Source organism: Macrotis lagotis, chromosome 1 (assembly GCF_037893015.1).
Source record: "Macrotis lagotis isolate mMagLag1 chromosome 1, bilby.v1.9.chrom.fasta, whole genome shotgun sequence".
In the NCBI taxonomy this organism is placed as follows: Eukaryota; Metazoa; Chordata; class Mammalia; order Peramelemorphia; family Peramelidae; genus Macrotis; species Macrotis lagotis.
The window spans coordinates 678,667,308-678,688,012 of record NC_133658.1 but is presented as its reverse complement, the minus strand read 5'-3'; the positions used below and the strand labels follow the sequence as shown (position 1 = coordinate 678,688,012).

The 20,705-nt window shown below is 33.2% G+C and overlaps 1 protein-coding gene across 1 annotated transcript in view; it reads right to left on the bottom strand.

Annotated features, from left to right (window-relative positions):
* Window positions 1–20,705, bottom strand: part of CERKL (CERK like autophagy regulator) — a 233,218-nt gene that overhangs the window by 6,033 nt on the left and 206,480 nt on the right. The window contains exons 6-11 of the mRNA XM_074215572.1: window positions 15,479–15,553; window positions 14,333–14,510; window positions 14,140–14,205; window positions 12,256–12,281; window positions 12,054–12,159; window positions 7,457–7,553 (exon numbers count right to left, since the gene is read on the bottom strand). Coding sequence (XP_074071673.1) covers window positions 7,457–7,553; window positions 12,054–12,159; window positions 12,256–12,281; window positions 14,140–14,205; window positions 14,333–14,510; window positions 15,479–15,553 — 548 coding nt within the window. The remainder of the gene's footprint in view (window positions 1–7,456; window positions 7,554–12,053; window positions 12,160–12,255; window positions 12,282–14,139; window positions 14,206–14,332; window positions 14,511–15,478; window positions 15,554–20,705) is intronic.

Sequence of the window (20,705 nt, the reverse complement as noted above, 5' to 3'; positions counted from 1 at the left end):
CTTCCTTGGATTTCTTGGAAAATTGCTGTAGTCTGTTTGACAGAATTTTCTTAAAAATTTATGAGTCAATATTCATTAATAAGATTGGTCTGTTTTCCTAGTCTAGATATTAGGACCATACTTACAAACAATTCTTGTTTTACATACATTTGTATTATGCAAATTCAATCATAAAAAGGACTGTGAAAGAAATCCACATTAAAAAAATATTAACTTTACTACTCCCTCTCCACTATTGTTCCTCACTGAGCATTCCAATTATGTGACCCCTTTAATAAAAATGAAAAATTAGAAACCCTTCCAAGTGGGTTTCACTTCCAAGTGACAGCAGAATTGAAATTCAGACTGCACCTCTTCCCTATTGGGGTCTTGGCTAGAGATACAGCATAGTTCTGCTCCCCTCATTGCATGTGTTTTGTTGCATCCTTGAACAATGTGCAGGTCCTCTCCCTCCATTAAAACTTTTTCCCCTTTTTGCCACCTTTCCATCCCTTCCTTCCCCAGGTTCACAGGAAAATTTGAATTTTGTAAAATTCCTTTTATGTAGAGGTCTGTGGAACAGTTCACCTGTATAAAGAAAATACTTTTTGCTTTTGATTAAAAAAAAAGATTTTGGTGAGTATGGATTTTAACTATTCTATAAAAGTTTGACAAAATCCTCCTATAAATCTATCAGGACCAGAAGTTTGTTTTTTTTTTTGTTCTTCTCCTTTTATAGATTAATCTATTTCTTTTCCTGAGACAGTTATGTAAGATCTCTATCTGATCTTCTGTTACTTTATATTTATGAAGATGTTTTACTATTTCTTTTGTGTTCTCAGCTTTGCTAGAATTCAACTGTGCATAATATGCTCTAAATAATATTTTTATTTTTGTGCTTTTTAACTTGTTCATTTGCCATTTTATTGGTATTTCTGTCCTCTTTTCATCAGATTAGCTAAAAGTTTGTCAATTTTATTGGTTCTTTCCTAAGAATCAGCTTCTAGTTTTACTTATAGATTTTATGGGGTTTTATTTCTAGTATATCTTTTTTACCTTTTCTCATTTGTGTTTATTTTAGGTTTAGGCTTTCTAATATTTAAATTCATATTGAGTTTATTATTCCTCTCCTTTTGTATTTTGCTGATGTAAGTTTGTAGGGATATGATTTATCCCCTGAGAATTGCTTTAGCTGTAGCCAAGAAATTGTATGTTGTTTCACCATTTAAATTTTTTTCAGATAATTATTATTTTTATGATTTATTCTTTGACCCATTCATTATTCAGGATTTTATAGTTAAATCTCAATTTTAGTCTATGTCTTTTTGTTTATGGTACCTGAAAAAATTGAATATTTTTACTATTTACTACTACTACTACTACTACTACTACTAATAATAATAATAATAATAATAATAATAATATTCCTTTTAATTGTTTAAAAACTCCTCCAACCACCAAAGCAAAATCTCTTTCCTTTTCTCCCCTTCAATCCCCTTTCCCTTTCTTCCTCCTAATGACTCTCCTCTTTCTGAAAGACCATAGATCATAGACCATAGATCACAATCTCTTTCCTAGCCTTCAATGTGATTCAGACATCACAAACTCTCCTATTTTTAATGAAATACACACAAACTCATCAAATTTGCTTCACCTATAGGCAGGTTGTTTCAAAGTTTTGTTCATAATGCTCCCATCCCACTTCTTCCCATCTCCAGGTCCATCTTCTATCTGATTTCTAACTTCATCCCAATTTCCCTTGTGAAACTAGGTTTTAAGTCTCTTTCTGATCTCATTATTGTCTCTGTTGTGCTCCTACATTCATTCACCTCATCCCCCCCCATTTCTATTGCCTGAAGTATTCAAAAAGCAAATAATGTCTTCTGGTTTGGTTCTCTTTCTGAGATTCCTCTTTATTATTTAAAAATATCCATTTTTTTTAATTTATGGTAAAGTCAGATTTGCAGAGTGGGTCAACCTGGGCTACATGTTGAGCTTTGTTGCTTTTTGGAATCCATTATTCTATTCCCTCCTATATTTTCTAGTGGATAAAGAATAGTCCTCTGCTTTTTAAATGTCTTTTCCTTTGTATATGAAGGCCTTCTGATTGCTTAAAGAATTTGTTTCTGAATCTAATTGTGAAATTTAACCTTTATATCTTGGAGTGCAGGCTAGCTTTTCTTTCTCTTTAGTTTTTGGTTTGTTTTTATTTTAATGAATATTTCATTTTCTGTGTTCATTAGTTCTGTGTAATATCCTTGTATTATTTCTCATAATATGATGTTTGAGTTTTTTGTCTTGTTATGTTCTTCTGGGAGACCTATAATCCTTAGGTTGTCTATAGATCCTGTCTTCAAGATCAATATATTTTATTGAACATAATTTCTTTTAATGCCATTGTTGTTTTCTTTTCTTCTTCTAGATTATCCTTCAGGTTAATGTTTTTGCATTCCCAATCTATTGGTCTTTCTTTTGTTTCTTTGTTGAGGCTCATCATCACAGATTCAAGGTTTTCTGTTGTGCCAAAAATTTTTGGTGGGAAGGTTGTAAATTCTTTTTTCATATAGTCATTTCTCTTTTAAACCACTCTAGAACAATGTGTTGTAGTTCCAAATTGTTTTAAAGTTTTCACAGGGGCTTGTGGAAAGAATTGGATCATTTTCCTTTGTTTTACAGTATTTAATCATAGGTAATTGAACCTGTCTACTAAATATGGAGGCCATCTTTTCTTCTACTGTTAGTGCATTCTTTGTTGAATTATCTTCTAATGTTCAAGATCTTAAGTTTGTTCCCCACCTTCATGCTTATTTCCCCCTCCTATTCTCTGACACTGTTCGCTCTGGTGGTTTTCTGGGGAGGGGAAGTGGGGGGTCTGGATCTCAAAGAATCTTAGTCTCCTCCCACATTAGGTAATTCATGGTTCACCAGCCTAGTTCTCTGCCCCAAGATGAGATGGGTGGAGGGTGGGGGCTGTCCCTTTACTGGATGCTGAGGTCTCTCCTTCAGGCTTGGTGGAATGCCATCTATCCCCTGTCCCCTCTTAGTGTCTGCCTTGGCTCCCTAGTTCTTGGGCAGATGCCTAGATGTTGAGAGAGTTGCTAAACTAATGCTAGCAATTTGATTTCTATAGTTTGGGTCCTCAACACACAGAGGAGGCGGCCAGATATACAGATATATGTCCTGCTCCTTTCCCTTTGTTCCTCCATTCTGTAGAGATATTTTGGGGCACAGAATGCTGTTATCACGACAGCACTGTTGTATGTCATGATCCGATCCCAAGAGGTAGCCTGAGCTGCAATATCCAAAGTACTGGAAATTTAGAGGGCATGGCATGAAGCTGGATTTTCATACATTTGTGTTTTGGGTCCCTGGTCCTTGGATCTTATTGCAAGCCACTGTTTCATGTCCTTTGTTTCATTAGTTCAGTCCATTGCAGTGGAAAGGCGAGCAGTGGAGGGGGAAGTGCTGAGTAAATCCCAGGATAAATATCATTACATATTTTTTAAGGTTTTTTTTAAACTTCTTTTGGATTCTGGGTGTCCTAGACCATAGAGATGCATAAAGTTGCTTTATTTTAGGAGCATAATTTGTTTTGGAGAAATTTGAACAGTTGTGGGGATCAAAGAAAATGACTAGTCCTCCTCTTGTCAGTCATTTGATCTAGAAGTCCCTTCATCTGATATTAATCTTTTGACATTCAGATTCTCCATATGTCTATTTATTCTTTAACTCTTCTTGTCACTATGAATTCCAAACCTTCTTCTCCACAGTTTCTTGAGCTTTTTTTGCTCTGGCTATACTCTCCTGCCTAATTCTGATATCTTAGTGAGTCTTTTCTACTATATGTCATCCTCTAATATTGAATTCTTTGCTCACTTGTTCTCTAATCTCTAATCTAACCAAAACTGAATTTTCCCCTATGATTTGCTACCTTTGAGAGCTTTACTTAATCTCAACTAAGTCCTCATTGTAGAAAGGCAATTCTCTGTTTCTCTAGAGCCTCCATTAAATTCACCAAATATCTATTCCAAACCTTCTCCTTGCAAAGTTCTCACACCTCTCTCTTCTTTCCCCTTTGCATGGATCATTCTTCATATCTCACTATTAAAGAAGATGTCATTAACATCAAATGTCCTCTTCTCATCTCATACTCATATCTCCTTGCCACTGTCCAGCATCTTCTTTATTAAATTTTTTTGATGATTAAGTGGTTATTCTCTTTGCTAAAACCCATCTTCTTTATGTATCCTTGTTCCCATCTCCTTTTATTCCATTATCCCATGTTTCTCTCTTCAATCTATCTTGTTGTTTCCCTCCTTCCTATAAACATGTACAAATCTCACTTGTCCTTTAAAAACCCCTCACTTGATCCCCAGCTATGCTTTGCTTCACTCATAACTTGATTTTGTGTATTTCTCCTCCTACTAGTCAAAAAACTTCCCTTCCAAGAGATTCTTCTACCCTGAAGCCCCCTCTCCTTCCTGGTGACTACTTGCCCAGGAACCCTTTTAGCAGGGTCCCCAGCCATGACCTGACTTAAGACTTCTTCACTTATTCAAAAATATGGCTTGCCCCAGTACAACTGTCTTGTCCTGCTAAACGTCTCCTTTGCTGAATGAAGTCCATGAAATGTCTACTAAATTGTGGGTGTTCCCTGGGTCTCTGTTCTGGAGCCTCTTCTCTTTTTATACCATGTGTCCCTAACTTATGGTATATGAACTTTAATAAATATGTATTTCGAGAATTTTATTTTATATAATTGGTTATCTTTGTGATCCCTTTGTAATACATTTATTTTATGCATTAAAAACATTATTTTGAGAAGAGACCCTTGGGCTCCACCAGAGCAACAAAGTAGTCCATGACACAAAGAAGATTAAGAATTTCTCCTCTAGATTTTTCTCACTTGGCAATCTCGTTAGCCAAGGACAATTAAATTATCATCTCTATGCAAATGATTCTGGGATCTATGAACTCAACCCTAATCTCTCTACTGAGATCTGGTCATCATGAACCACTCATTGGATATTTCAAACTACATGTTCTTTATGCATCTCAAACTTAATATGTCCCAACTCTTCCTCTCCTCCCCTGCCCCCATGAAAATTCCCTCACTATTGAGTATATCACCATCCTTCTCAAAATTAGTTTCATTCTCAACTCACTCTCATTCACTCCACATATTCAATTAATTGCTTCATCTTTTTTATTCTATTTCTACAGCATTTCTTGCTCCTCCACACCTGGACAAGCACTCTTTATTTTAGACATGAGACCTGAACCTTAACATTAACTGGGTTCTTGACGAATTTAATCTGTTAAGCTTCAGAACTCCAACCATAAGGCCTAACTTAACTAACTGCTGTTGCTGTTCAAATCTGTGCAGACTAGCCCATTTAGCCTATTTTCTGCTGGTTGACCTTAAAGACTAGGAATGATTTAACTTCACATCCTATCCAGCTATCCATCCGGGGTGGATCTCTATCTACCTCCATATGGTGTTCTCCCAACCTCCAGAATAAAATAACTTTCCCTTGTTACCAGTCATTTAAATGTGCTGACTTCAATATATTAGAATACAAAATTAAGGGAAAAATGCTATCTCTTGAATATATATATATATATATATATATATAGTGTGTGTGTACATGTATGCATGTGTTTTGTTGTGTGTGATTATGTACATATATACACATATATTACACATAACTATATATATATATATATATAAATATAATATAATCCTAATACTTAGCATAGCTCTCATTCATTCAAAATATCCCATACCATTCATACTGCATCACTCCAGTTCAGGCTTTCATCATCTACCTTCTGGAGTATTGCAAGTTTTCCATTTGCCACATCCACCTCAAGTGTCTCCCTTCTGCAACCCATCACCCACACATCTACCAAAGTGATTTTACTAATATGTCATTCTGGCCATGTCACTCCCCATGCATCCCCAATCTACTCCAATCACTCCCTCTTATCTCTAGAAGCATATCTTTCTAATCATCATACATAATTCTCTTCAGACTCTCTATGGTTCATCCATACTGGCCTAACTGCTCTTCCTTAAACCTAGCACTCTTCCGTTTCTGAGCCGTTATATTTTGGTTGTTCCCCATGCCTGGAATTCTCTCTTTTGTTTGAAGGAGTAGATAAAAAGTATTAAATTTATTTTTTTTGTATAAGTCTTGAAAACTGACTCTCTGGGCAATTCCAAAAATGGTCATTTAATTTTTTTTTTTTAGTAATGACAGCATAGTTGGAATAAACATTTAATTTCTCAACTTACATACTTTGAGGGCCATCATACATTTAGAAGGATTAAGTTTGGGTGTCCTTGCTTAAAATAGAGAAAATTTATGGTACTTTGTAGCAACAGAACATGTTGTGTTATATGTATATTTGTATTTCTTGGCTTCCTTTTAGACCCTAATATTTTTGGAGATTAAAGGGAAACTTTCTAAACTACTATATAAATGCTACATTCCTGAGTTGAATACTATGGGCACTGCACAGAGGCTCATAGTACAGTTAAAAATCATCTTGAATTTGAGGTTAGGAAGATCTGGTGTCTCTATACATGAGACTGAAAAAACATTTAGAAATTTACAGATTTCTTTATATTTGTAGCTCAGTCTTTTAACCACTGCATCATATGGGCTGCAGAAAAAAATATGATTTAGATTCCCACTTTGTCTCTTGAATGGAGGAAAAAAAAGAAAATTTATTCTAGTCCCAAATGTCAGCAAAAATAATGTTTACATTTGAAAAGCTATGCATTGCATTGGCTAGGTGGTGCAGTGGATAAAGCACCGGCCCTGGAGTCAGGAGTAGCTGGGTTCAAATTCGGTCTCAGACACTTAATAAGTACCTAGCTGTGTGGCCTTGGGCAAGCCACTTAACCCCATTTGCCTTGAAAAATAAACCTAAAAAAAAAAAGCTGTGCATTTTGGTTCAGTACATTTCTGCTAACTGTTAAATGTATGTTCATTTACACGAGAATATTTGAGAAATCTGAAAGGTACAATATGAAAAAAAAATCTATTGCCATTATATCTGCAATCAAAATCTTTAATTTTTATCATGTTCGCTACCAAAGAACATTTGATTTGAAAAAGTTTTCTTTTCAAAGGGTGGCATTCATAATTAGGGCAAGCCAGTAATTTCAATTTGCTAAATACTTCAGTAAAACAATTCTTCTCTTTTCCTGAGTTTAGTAGATTTATACTCCCTTTTGAGGTCTGATGAAAATTACACAAGACTGAGCTATAGCAGATGGTCCAAAGGAGGCTAATCTCTATTAGACTGATTAGTGATTTCCAAACTCAGATAAGAAGGGGCTAATATATTCAGACAAGAAACTAAGCCTTCTTAAAGAAGGACATCTATGTAAAGTCTTGGCAGTAGAGTTCCTCCCACGATTAGCAAGATTTTTTTTTAAAGGATAAGCATGAAAGATTTACTATACCTGGTTTTTAAAACTGCCATATTTTTTCAGATGTTTTACAAATTCTGATCGAGAAGAGTTTCGTGCAATGATAAGAGCCATACTTCCATTATTTAATCTGTAAAATAAATATTTTATTTAATCTATGAGGTTTAATTTGGCATCTATTTTAGAATTCTAGCACAAAATATGAGTCTATACATAGCATGGCATTTATTAGCAAGTTGGGGGAATCAGTTTAACATCATTACATTACTCTGTATTTTTCTTAATACTTTGCAGTGACATTTAAATACTGATAGAGTATTTCTAATCAATTCTGCCTTATGAATTAACTTTTCTTCAAAAACTTCCTTTAATAAGCCCCATGAAAAGGAAATAAATCTATTCTGCTCAACTATTATGACATAAAATGACTAAGAATCTACAATTAAAGGGCTAATGGGGAAAAAACACAATGAATATTTTTTAATCAGACATCACAATTAAAGACTCAGAATCTGCAAACAGGCAAAGAAGTCATGGGAATTCAGAGCTAGTTCAACAAAAAAGCAGGGTGGGGAGGAGATAGTAAAGGAGAATTTTGGTATTATGGCTGTATTCAACTTAATGCAGCTCAGTGTTTATAAATAAAGAAAATCCCCCAATCCAATAGGAGCTTTGGGGTCAAATGGGAGAGGGTTTCCTCAAGGTTTTAATTGAAAGTATCTAGAAGATAACACTGCTGAAAATATCCTGCTGATATTTTTAACCTTTTGCTCAAGTTTGAATGTCAAAGTCCTGATCATATATATATATATATATATATATATATATATATATATATACACTCATAAGTTCAAAATGTATACGTTTTTAGGTGTTTATTCTAATGAATTAACTTTTCTTCAAAAACTTTTACCAATAAGCTCCATAAAATCAACTCCCCCACTCAACCATTATGACATAAAATTACTTGGAATCTACAATTAAAGGGCTAATGGGAAAATCTATCTATCTATGTGTAGAGGCACCAAATAACTTGAAAATAGTGTGAAAAGAGTTTTTGATCAGAGATATTAAAGTAATATTATTTATGTTCACTTCAACTGGAGCTGTCCAACCTTACTTTTAAAAGTTTTTACTGAAACAATAGACAATATATTATTATTTGCCATTTTAGTGAGACATCTGCAGTAACTCAGTTTCATTTACTAAAGTATTTAGTAAACCCACAAGCACACTGCATAAAATCGCCCTGTGGAAAATGTGCAGCTAGTGGGCCTCATTTGGGACAGCCCTTAGTTAAATAATTATAATTCTATTTCAATTAAAACGGTTTGGAAGTTGGCAACAGGAAAATAAAAGCTCTTCAATTTAAAAAGTCATATGACTTGAGAACTTTGTGATGATTTAGAGATTATATAGTTTAACTCCACCCTAGCTCATTATGTAGCTTGTCCAAGGTCAAACTAATTAGAGGAACTAGTAGAACCCCAATTTTATGAATCTAAGAACTGTACTTTTAAACCACACTTTACAGCCTCCATTTAATCTATTGCTTAATGTCATCTCTTGTGGATTGTTTTAGGTTTTACTTTAAAAGAGAACAAATGATATTTTTGGTGTATGTTGACCAAAGTTATTTCTAAAAACATTTTTATTGATATATTTTGTTTTTACATTACCTAAATTGTTGTATCATTTCAAGAGTTTAAACTCTTAATTAAAAAAAGTATTTTATTTTAAATATTTAAATATATAAGATGAAGGGGTGAGGGGAGAAGAAGAAATTGATCAATGTCTTTTAAACAATCTTACAATATATGGAATGTCCTGTTTGTGGATACTTCATCTCCACAAAGGAAGTGTTTTCTCATATTTCTTTTTAGGGGGTTACATTTGTTTGCTATAATAACAATTCATTTTCATTGTTTTGTGATCATTCTTTTTGTTTATGTTGATGTGATCAGTCATGATGCATCATTTTCTCAGCTTACTATATTTTGTACCAGTTCTTGCAAGTCATTCTATGCTTCTCTGTGTTCATCATGGTCATCATTTCTTACAGCACAAATAATTTTCCATTAAATAGATGTATCACATTTTAGTCATTCCCCAATTAATTGACACCTACTTTGTTTCTAGTATTTTGCTGCTACAAAAGTGCAGTTTTAAAAATTTAGGAGACTTTATTTTTATCAGTTTTTTTTTCCTTATCTAAAAGTAGAATCTTCAAGTCAAATTGTATTCATTTATTTGCTTTGTTTGCAGAATTTTAACTTGCTCTCCAGAATGATTGTACTAATTGATATCTCTAACCAAAATTCTTTAAATTGGTACTCTTTTTTACAACCCTCTAACATGGTATTCTTATTTTTGGTCTTTCCCAGTTTGCTAAGTGTTAAACATTAGTGTTGCTATTTGATTTTTCTTATTTCTTATTAGTTATGTAGAATATGTTTTCACATGTTCATTAAGAATTTGTAATTCTTTATCCAAGGATTTAATGAAAAATGTTCAAAAGAAAGTGGCTTAGCCTTACCAGATATAAAATTATACTACAAAGAATCAGTCGTCAAAATTGTCTGGTATTGATTAAGAAATAAAGTAATGGAACAGTGGAATAGAATAGGTGCAAAAGAGACAGCAGAAAATGATTATAGTAATCTGCTGTTTGATAAACCCAAAGTGTCTAGCTTCTGGAATAAGAACTCTCTCTTCTATAAAAAGTAGAAGTTAGCATGGCAGAAACATGGATTTGACCAACATCTCACACCTTATACCAAGATAAGTTCAATATAGGTACAGGGTTTATACATAAAAGACAATATTATAAGCAAACTAGGAGATTAAGAATAGTTTACCTGTCAGATCTATGAAAAGGGAAGTGGTTTATGACCAAAGAAGAGATGAAGAACATCATTAAAAACAAATTAGATAATTTTGAGTACATTAAATTAAAGAGCTTTTACACAAACAAAATGACTGTAACCAAGATCAAAAGAAAAGTAGTCCTGACAAAGGACTCATTTCTTAAATATATATATATAGAGAGAGAACTGAGTCAAATTTATAAAAAAAAAAAGCCAAGCCATTCCTCAATTGACAAATGTTCACAAATGACCATCTCACACCTATCAGATTGGTCAATAGGACCAGAAAGGACAATGATCAATGTTGGAAGGGATGTGGGAAATCTGGGATACTAATACATGGTTGGTGGGGATGCAAACTCATCCAACCTTTCTGGAGAGCAATCTGGAATTATGCCCAAAAGGCAATAAAAATGTGTATGCCCTTTGATCCATCAATATCACTACTGGGTCCATACCCTGATGAGATTATGAAAAAAAAGGTAAAAAACATCACTTGTACAAAAATATTCATAGCAGCTCTGTTTGTGGTAGCAAAGAATTGAAAATTGAGTGAATATCCATCAACTGGGGAATAGCTGAACAAATTGTGGTAAATGGATGTTATGGAACACATTTTTTCTATTAGAAACCAAGAGGGATGGGAATACAGAGAAGTCTGGAAAAACTTGCACGAATTGCTATTAGCAAGATGAGCAGAACCAGAAAAACACCCTAACAGCAACATGGGGGAGATGATCAACGTTAATGGTCTTGCTCATTCCATCAATGCAATAATCAGGGACAATTTTAGAGTACCTGCATTGGGGAATACCATCTGTAACCAGAGAAAGAGCTGTAGAGTTTAAACAAAGACCAAAGTCTATTACCTTCAATTTTAAAAAAGTCTCTTATATATAACATACTTTTGCTATTTCTAATATTTTATTTTGTCCTCAAGCATATGATTTCTTTCCCAACACATTCAGTTTCAATCAGTTTATAGCATGAAAACAATGTAAAGATTATCAGACTGCCTTCTGTGAGGGAGATGGGGGGGAGGGAAGGGAGAGTGAAGGAAAAAATTGTAAAATTCAAAGCCTTACAGAAAATGATAGGTAGAAACTACTATTGTATATAATTGGAAAATAAATAAAACATTAATAAAAATGAATTTGCAATTCCTTTAACAACTGTTTATATTTTTGACCATTTACCTAATGTGGAATGATTTTTTGATCTAATATATTTCTCTTATTTGACTTTTTTCTATGAAAATTAATACGAAGATTTGTTCCCACTTGACTGCTTCCATTCATTCAATAATTTTGTGGTGTAAATCCTTTTAAATTTTATGGAATAATTTTGAAAAAATTTTTCTTTGCTGCAATTACCTTTTTGCTTGGTTAAGAATCAATCTGGGCAGTCTCAGACACTTAATAATTGCTTAGCCATGTGGCCTTGGGCAAGCCACTTAACCCTGTTTGCCTTGCAAAAAAAACCAAAAAAACAAAAAAAATAAAAGAGTAAATCTGGGGCAGCTTGGTGGCATAGTGAATAGAGCACCAACCCTGAAGTCAGGAGGACCTGAGTTCAAATGTGACCTCAGACATTTAATAATTACCTAGCTGTGTGGCCTTGGGCAAATCATTTAACTCTATTGCCTTTGCAATAACAACCCATTAATGATAATAGCAGGGATCCTGGGGAGAAAATTCAATGGTCTTAGAAGAAGGCGTCAGAAAGTATAAACACTATTTGAATTCTTTTAAAATTTTACTGACCTGGCATTAGCAGCCAAGCCTCCTGGTGACATTGAACAACAAGGGATTGTCATGATGCTAATGTTCAGGAAATGACCCTGAATCTTCTGCCACTGATTGTTGAAGTCTAAAAGTAGTGAAAAATAATTACTTCATTAATTAACTATGACAATATGTTGGCAATATTTCATTAAAATTTCACCGAGACCATTTTGGAACATACCAGATTCTGTTGATCTATATTCATTTCTAAAAAAAAACACAAAAATAAACATTGTGTGAAAAATGGATATACTAAATGTAAACTAAGATACTTTAAAAGAAACTAAATACTGCATCCTTTTCCTAAGAATAATTAACTTTAGTTTTTAAGTTAAAAATGGTTAAACAATTCAATAAGAGTTTAACTATAATTTGGTGATTGCAAGCATCATTCAGTTTAGAAGAGTATTGTAATAGAAATGATGACCAGGTGCTTGTCACTCTCTTTTGGTAAATATAGACTTCTCACACTTTTAACTGGAGGTGTAAATTTTTCTTCTGCCTCTACCTCTTTTTTGGTGAACCCATTTACTTCTATGCCATTATTTATGAAAATTATTTTCAAATCTATATAGCTTTCTCCTCTCTCCCATGAGATCCAGTAAAATATTTCCAACTATCTATTGAAGATCTTTACCTATATGACATCAAAACCTAAAATTCAACATTTCCAAAACTATTCTTTCCATTTTCTCCACTCCTTTATCTTCCCAATTCCCTGTTTTGTTGAGGATATCATTCTTCTAGCAGCCTAGACTTGAAGGCTCAATCATCTTTGACTATTCCTCTCCTTCATCATCTAAGTCTCTTCATTTGGACCTTCCTTTCTTTCATATTAATCTGCTCATCTCTATTTCTCCCTTCTGCCTTTTTCCCAACTCAAATTCTCTCACACATTTTATCTGAATCTTTCCTTTTCTTCAATCACATCCTACTATATATAAATCATAGGTCATAATAAATTATATATACATATGTTCACAATTTATTATATAGTCCCATGATTTTATACCTCATGATAGAGTGGGAGACTATAGGACAAAAACTACCAAAAAAGTTAAATAATATCCATTTTTGTCAAAATTCTCTCTTCCTCTTGAAATCATATTTAATTACTTGCCAACCTAATTTATGCTCCCCCCCCCATAAGACTATAAACTCCCTGAGAAAAAAAGGCCAAATCATTTCCTCTTTGAATATCATCAGAGTGAAACATAGAACATTGCTAAAAACATGATTATGGAATTAAATCCTCTAAAGCAAACCATTTTGGATAATTATGTTTACCTAGAGTATATGTATACACACACACACACACACACACACACACACACACACACACATATATATATGTATATGCACATATGTGTGTGAAAATAACTAACAAAGAAATACTGTAAATTATCAACACAGACTGTTCCAGGGGTACAGGACAATGAAATTAACTTCTTAGAAACTATAATTTGATGAGCAATAAAAGGTACAAATGCAGAGAGCCCTCCCCACTAATCCTGCATAGCCTATCCTCATGATAACCTGAGTCTAGCCCCTTGAGGGAGAGAAGAATAGGAAATGAGTATCTCTCCATTTGATCCTGGGTCATCTCCCTGTTTCTATCTCCCAACTCATTCAAAAATTGTTGTTTCTCATGAAACAAAGTAAAAAGCTCAAGTTACTTCCAGGAGTAATTGGGATCAGAGTCAAACCTTCCCTCAGCTACCTTCTCCTCATATTTCTTCAAGGAAGGAAACAAAAGAGGGAGGGGGCAGCATGATGCAAAGGGCAGAGGACTAACTTTAGAGTCAGAAGATGACTTGATGTTCTAGATAGAATCAGACTCAGTCAGGAAGATGGAAGTTCAAATACTGTGACACATCCTGAATATGTGACCTTAAACAAGTCACCTAACTTTTCACATAACTCGAGAAATTCTCTGTGACTGAATCTTATAGCTAGGTGTGATGCTGCAATGGCAGAAGGAATTTCATTATCAGCAGTTCCTTATAACAATCACAGGTCTGGCTAAATAAAAAATGTACACATCAATACACACAGAATTCCATACCTACTGGCTTCCTGGAAGTCTTGTGAGACTTTTGCAGGCAAAAATGATATTTCACAGTCCTCAGGTCTACAAGAAAATAAGCTTCATTATGGACTGTTCAGTGTATGGGGAAGTGAATATTTTTCTCATATACTATAGAATAATATATAGTATACTAAGCAGTGAATTCTAGAGAGCTAGCAAAAATTCTTACTTCAGACTTGCCAATGCCTTAATTATAGCAAAGTCTTTCCTTTGATTAGGTAGCATCCAATGATGTTTCTCTGCCAAAGCCAATGTCCTTCCACCAAAGCCAAACATAGCTGAGAAACCAAAGCGAAGAAATTTGCCAGTACTACTGAATGTGCAGACATCTACTGGTTGCATATGTCCTGAAATATCAGCATGAAAAAATAAGAAAGTAAAAACAACACTGTGAATTTTCACAATCAGATAATAAATTTGGAACACTATATTTAATTAATTAAACATAAAAGCTATAATGAGCTCCTTTGTATCATTATGAATGGTCTTTTCCACTTACATCTCCAAATAATGAAATCTCCATCAGGTTCTCCATCAAGGTGCAAAGGAGACAGAGACAAAAGTAAAATGTGTATCTACTAATACTGGTTCAAAGATGATCATGATATAGGTGGTGAGGTTGCAGAAGGCTGGAAAAACTTTATTTTATTGTATATTTGATTTTCACTTATCTGAGTTATGTTGCCTTATAGACAGAATTAAATATAATCCCATTTGTCTAAGATGATCTTTCTTTTCACTTCTAAAATAAATGTGACTTCCATACCAATATATTAGTTTATATACATATATAAAAATTACACAAATGTATCCCAATGATCTTAAATAATAATTAAAAACAATTACATTCTTTTCAGGGCTTTTAATAAATACTGTCCTTTATATCTACATTCTGAAAGAAAACCTTGAAATAATGATCCAAAATTTGATGTTTAACAATTTATACAATTTGACATTTTTAAGAATCAAGAAATCTTTTTGAGAGTCTTAGGCATTGTATTTAAGTCTTACAATTTTTGCTCTCTTAATGAAGTATTAGGCAGTGAAGGACATGGGTGGTGCAGTGGATAGTGGTGGTGCATTTTCCTGAGTTCAAATCTGGCCTCAGATACTTTGTAACACCTTCAGTATGTCACTTAACCCTGTATGCTTCTGTTTTCTCATGAGATGGTGAAGGAAATGGCAAGCCACTTTTTTTACTAAGAAAAACCCAAATGGAGTCACAGAGTCAGATATGACCGAACAACAAAAACTGAATTACTATTTTTTATGTTACATAAATAATAATATCCTTTCAAAAGGAAGCAATTCTTACCCATTATGATATGTAATGTTGCAGTCACTATGTGAGTAATTCCATAAAGCGAATGTGCCAGTACGTTAGTAGAACCTGCCAAATTTAGCAAAAGTTGACAATGAGAGAAATACTTCAAAAATAAATTAAATATCAAAATCATATATTAATACCTAATATTTATAGTAAAAAATAAGTATTTTTTGAAAACCTGTACACAGTGACAAAGAATCTTGATGTCCTAGATAGAATCTAGCAATGCATACTTGAAATACTCTTTTGTGAATTTGTTGGCACTTTTGAATAATAACTTCTTTCGATGTTTATCCTTCATTCTCATGACATGAGGAAGGTGGTTCCATTACATGCAGGTGAATTGGATTTAAGTGAGGGAGTGCTATGCAAAGTCACCAACCTCACTTTCTCCACCAGAAACATCTGGGGCCAGTGGCCAGATATGGACCATGGAGATTAACAAAAATAATCTGGACATCTTTAATATAAACTTCATTTAATCTCAAAAGAGCTTTGGAAAACTGCCAATGCTAAAAATCAAAGGAAGCAGAACAGAGCATAAGAAGTCACCTCAGTCTTTTAACAAATCATCTAAGTCATCAGACAATTGTGTTTTAAAAACCAAAGCAAGAAACTGACTCTCCATCAAAAACACATTATATACCTTTAGAAAGAGTAGTTTAACAATTAACCTCTTCCCATCTCTTAAATTATATGGTATTTGTATCTCTATTCAGCCACAGTTACATATGATCATTTGATTTTTGACCCTTTGATAAAAAAAATATATTCAATTAACCTTTAATGGTAGAAACACTAAGTTTTTTCAACCATGGACTAAAACCTCTACCGTGTGTGTGAGAAAATTAATGATTCCAAAGCTCTTTATCACAAGAGAGATGGGGTCCATGCTTATTGGGAAGGGTGGAAAAATCAATAATGGCTAAACTTTGAAAAATTATTAAAAGAAAGTTCAATCAACAAGCCTCTTAACTCAAAAGCACAGACTTGAATTATCACCACAGACATCTCAAAGAATTAAAAATTCTCATTTTCCAGTCATTCATTACCACTCCAAAACTAGAGCTCTCTGGGAAGGCAGATAACAATCAATGAGAATTCGACAGAATACCTAAAACTTAACTTTCCCTGCTACCAGTCCTGGCTCCTTTGGCTCCAGCTGCCTCATGCTTAAGTTTCTAAAATATCTGACTTACTCAGACCTCTTGTTTCACTTTGTTTTTTGGAATTTTTATTCTATTGTTAACAAACTTCCCATTAGGTTAGTTTTTTTTCTCTCCTTCCATATTTTTGGACTAATGAAAATCTGATTAACTGTAAAGGACACTCCATCCCCTGCCATTTTCTTCCATACTACCTTCTTCAGTACATATTTTTGAATATGATGAGTAATATTTCTATAAAGGCTTTCTTGAAATGTTATATTAAATTCCTTCCTATGATCTGTTGTGTAATGATATTTTTCTTTTTTCTTTTATAATTAAGGTTAAAACTCAAAAAAAAATCAAAAGAAAACCAAAAAACTAGATAGTACAAGAATAAATATATATTTTCTTAACATGATTTGTAGTATCTATTTAAAACCATCAGCAAACATTATCTGTAATGAAGAGAAATCTTCAATAATGGCAGGGGTAAAACAAAGATGTCCATTATCACCCTCTATTCTTGTATACCGTATTAGAAATACTAGATTAAAAAATGAAATTGAAGGAATTACAACTATTGAAGGAAACAAAGCTATCACTTTTTTGCAGAAGATATGATGGTATATTTAGAGAATTCTGGAAAAATAGGCTAAAAACAGTTGGAAAACTTTAGCAAAGTTATAGAATATAAAATAAATCCACATAAATCATCAGCATTTTTGTAGGCTAACAACAAAGTCCAGGAAGAAAAGACAGAAATACCTGCAGAGTTTGTGGCTAGATCAAACCAATAAATTAAAATTTACAATTTCACCTAAATTAATTTATGTATTAAGTGCCATACCAATCAAACTACCAAAATATTGTATAGAGCTAGAAAAAATAAAAATGAAATTAATCTAGAAGAATAAAAAAGAAAAATCAAGGAATTGATGAAAAAAATAAGGAAGGAAGTTCCAGTTTTCTAACAGTTCCAGTTTTCAAACTATGTTACAAAATTATACTAATGAAAACAATCTGACACTAAGAATTAGATAGATCAGTGGGATAAGCTTTTGAGTCAAGAACTCACCATTTGATAAAAATTTCTGGGAAAACTGGAAAGCAGTTTGGCAGAAACTGGGCATATTCCAATCATCTCACACCAAAATAAGATTAGGCTCAAAATGTATACAGAATTTATACACCAAGGATGATAACATAAGCAAATTACGAGAACCTAGAAAATTTTACCTTTCAGACATATAAATAAGGGGAAAATATGACCAAACAAGTGATAGAGAGGATCATAATGATAAAAATGGGTAGTTTTTAATCCCATTAAGTTTCAAAATTTGTTTTTTTCCACAAACAAAATTAATGCAGACAAGATTAGAAGGGAAGTAGGAAAGGAAAGTGCAGGAGAAATTTTTAAGGAAATCTCACTTCTTAAATGTATATATATAAAATCTTGTATTTATTAATTTTGTATTAAATTGTATTTGAATACAAGTCATTCCCCAATTGATGATCAAAAGATATGAACAGGCAATTTTCAAAAGAAGTAAACTTATCAATAGTCGAAATAAAAATGCTCTAAATCACTATATATTAGAGAAATGCAACTCTGAGGTATCATTTCAAAGCTATCAGACTGGCTAACATGATAGGAAAGGAAAATGACAAATGTTGAAGAAGATGTAAAAAAATTGGGGCAACAATGGTTTTGGTGGAATTATGAACTGGTACAACCATTTTGGAGAAAAAATTTGGAACTATTCCCAAACTATACTCTTCCCAAAATTTACTTCCCCTAGGTCTTTATTCCAAAAAAGATCAAAGAAAAAGGAAAAGAACTTAGAAATATTTTGTATGGTGGCAACGAATTGAAAATTAAGGGAATATCCATCAACTGGAGTTGTGATATTTAATGGTTTTGTAATACCAATGTGTTGTAAGATGGAGAGCAGGATAGTTTCCAAAAAACCTAGGAATACTTACATGAACTGATGTAAAGTGAAGTGAACAGAAACAGGAGAATATTGTACATGGTAACAGCATTATTCTAGGAGGATCAACTATGATGACTTAGCTATTCTGATCAATACAATAATTCCAAGACATTTCCAAAAGACTTAGATGAAAACTGCTATCCACATTCAGAAATATAATTTTTTATTTTCTTCATTTTAGTACTTCTTTTGCAACAGGGCTAATATGGAAATATGCTTTGCATGACTTCACAAATATAACTGATATGACATTTCTTGTCTTTTCACTGAATGAAGGAGAAGTTAGAGGGAGGGACAGAATTTAGAACTCAAAACATTGTTGAAAATAAATAAATTTATTTTTTAAAAAAGACAAAAATATCTTATAATATTATGTTCAAGAAAATATATCAAGTGTCAAGAGACCAGGAGAAAATAACACATGGTTCTGCCTTTATAACTTTCACTGTCTAATATAAGAATTCTTAATATAGGGTCCATGAATTTAAACATATATTTTGATAAAACTGATTTCCTTTGTAATCTTACATATTTTATACATCCAAAAACATCATTTTGAGAAGGAATTCATAGATTTCACCGGATTACCAAAGAGTGCCATGACACAAAAGATTAAGAATCCCTGGATCTATAGCAAAGAGAAAACATGATCATCTTTCTATAATTCACATGCATATAATATATATACATATAATATATGTATACTTATAAGTAGAATTAATATTACTAGTCATAAAGGGTCACCAGAACTCTAGTCTTCCAGAGAGAGAGAAAGAGAGAAAGAGAGAGAGTCAAATTTCCTGTATATTCCATATCATTTTAATTTATATATATCATTATCAAATGGATTAGAAATTCCTTAAAAATAGAACTTAAATATTTGCAGAGGAGATTCAGCAAAATGTTGCTGATTGACTGGTCTTTTTAAAAAAGAAAAACTTAGCTTTATTTATAACAAACTTTATAAGGTTCTATTTTCTAATCAATTTTTATTAAGAAGAATCATGCCATTTGGAGACTAAGCACTTCTTACCAGTAGTCATTAGGCCAAAATAGTCAATATTTTTTTCCTAGATAGCATGAACCAAATATTAAATTGCTTTCTTACTGTGAATTCCTGAAGAAATGTGCTCTCCCCATATTCATAAAAACTTCAACTTCAAAAAACCATATGGACAAAGCTAAGCTACTAGAAAATTAACATAAAAGTGAAATCATCTATCTTAGAATGATCAATCAAGAAATAAGGAGGATAAAAAAGGATAAACAATCAGTTAATGAGGATTTATTCAGCCCCTGTTATCTTACAGGCACAGTGATAATTACTAAAGATAGAAAAAGGGGGAAAGATAGTCCCCTGCTTCATAGTGCAAACAATATGCAAACATATATATATATATATATAAATATATATATATGTATATATATACAAACAAGCTTTAAACAGGATAAATAGGAAGTTCAGAGGAAGGAGACTACAATCAAGAGGGTATGGGAAAGCCTTCCTGGTGAATATAGGGTTTTAACTGAGCCTTGAAAGAGACCTGGAAAGTCAGGAAGCAAAGATGAGGAAGGAGAACATTCCAGGCCTGGGCAACAGTGAGTCAAGAGATAAACAGTGGTGATCCTGGAAGAGCCAAGGAGGCCAAGTGTCACTTGTATTTCAAAGTACATAGCAAATAGAAAAGTGCAATTAGACTGGAAAGGTAGGTGTGGAAAGGTTATGAATAAACAGGATCCTGGAGGTAAAAGGGAGACTCTGAAGTTTCTGTAGGGGGAGGGTGACATGGAAGTGCTGGAGCTTTAGAAAAATTAGTTTGGTGGCTGAATGGAGGATGAACTGGAGTGATTTGAAGCAGGTAGAGCCACTAGCAAGTTATTGCAATGTCAGGCATGAGGTGATAAGGGCTTTCGCCAGGGTATTGGCAGTATCAGCGGAGATAAGGGGTGTGTTTGTGAGATTACGCAATGATGCAATGGAGAAATAGTGAAGAGTTACCGGTGCCACACCTGGGTTGTAAGGCTAAGGCCTGGGAAGATGGTGATGCTCTTGACAGCAATAGGAATTTGGAA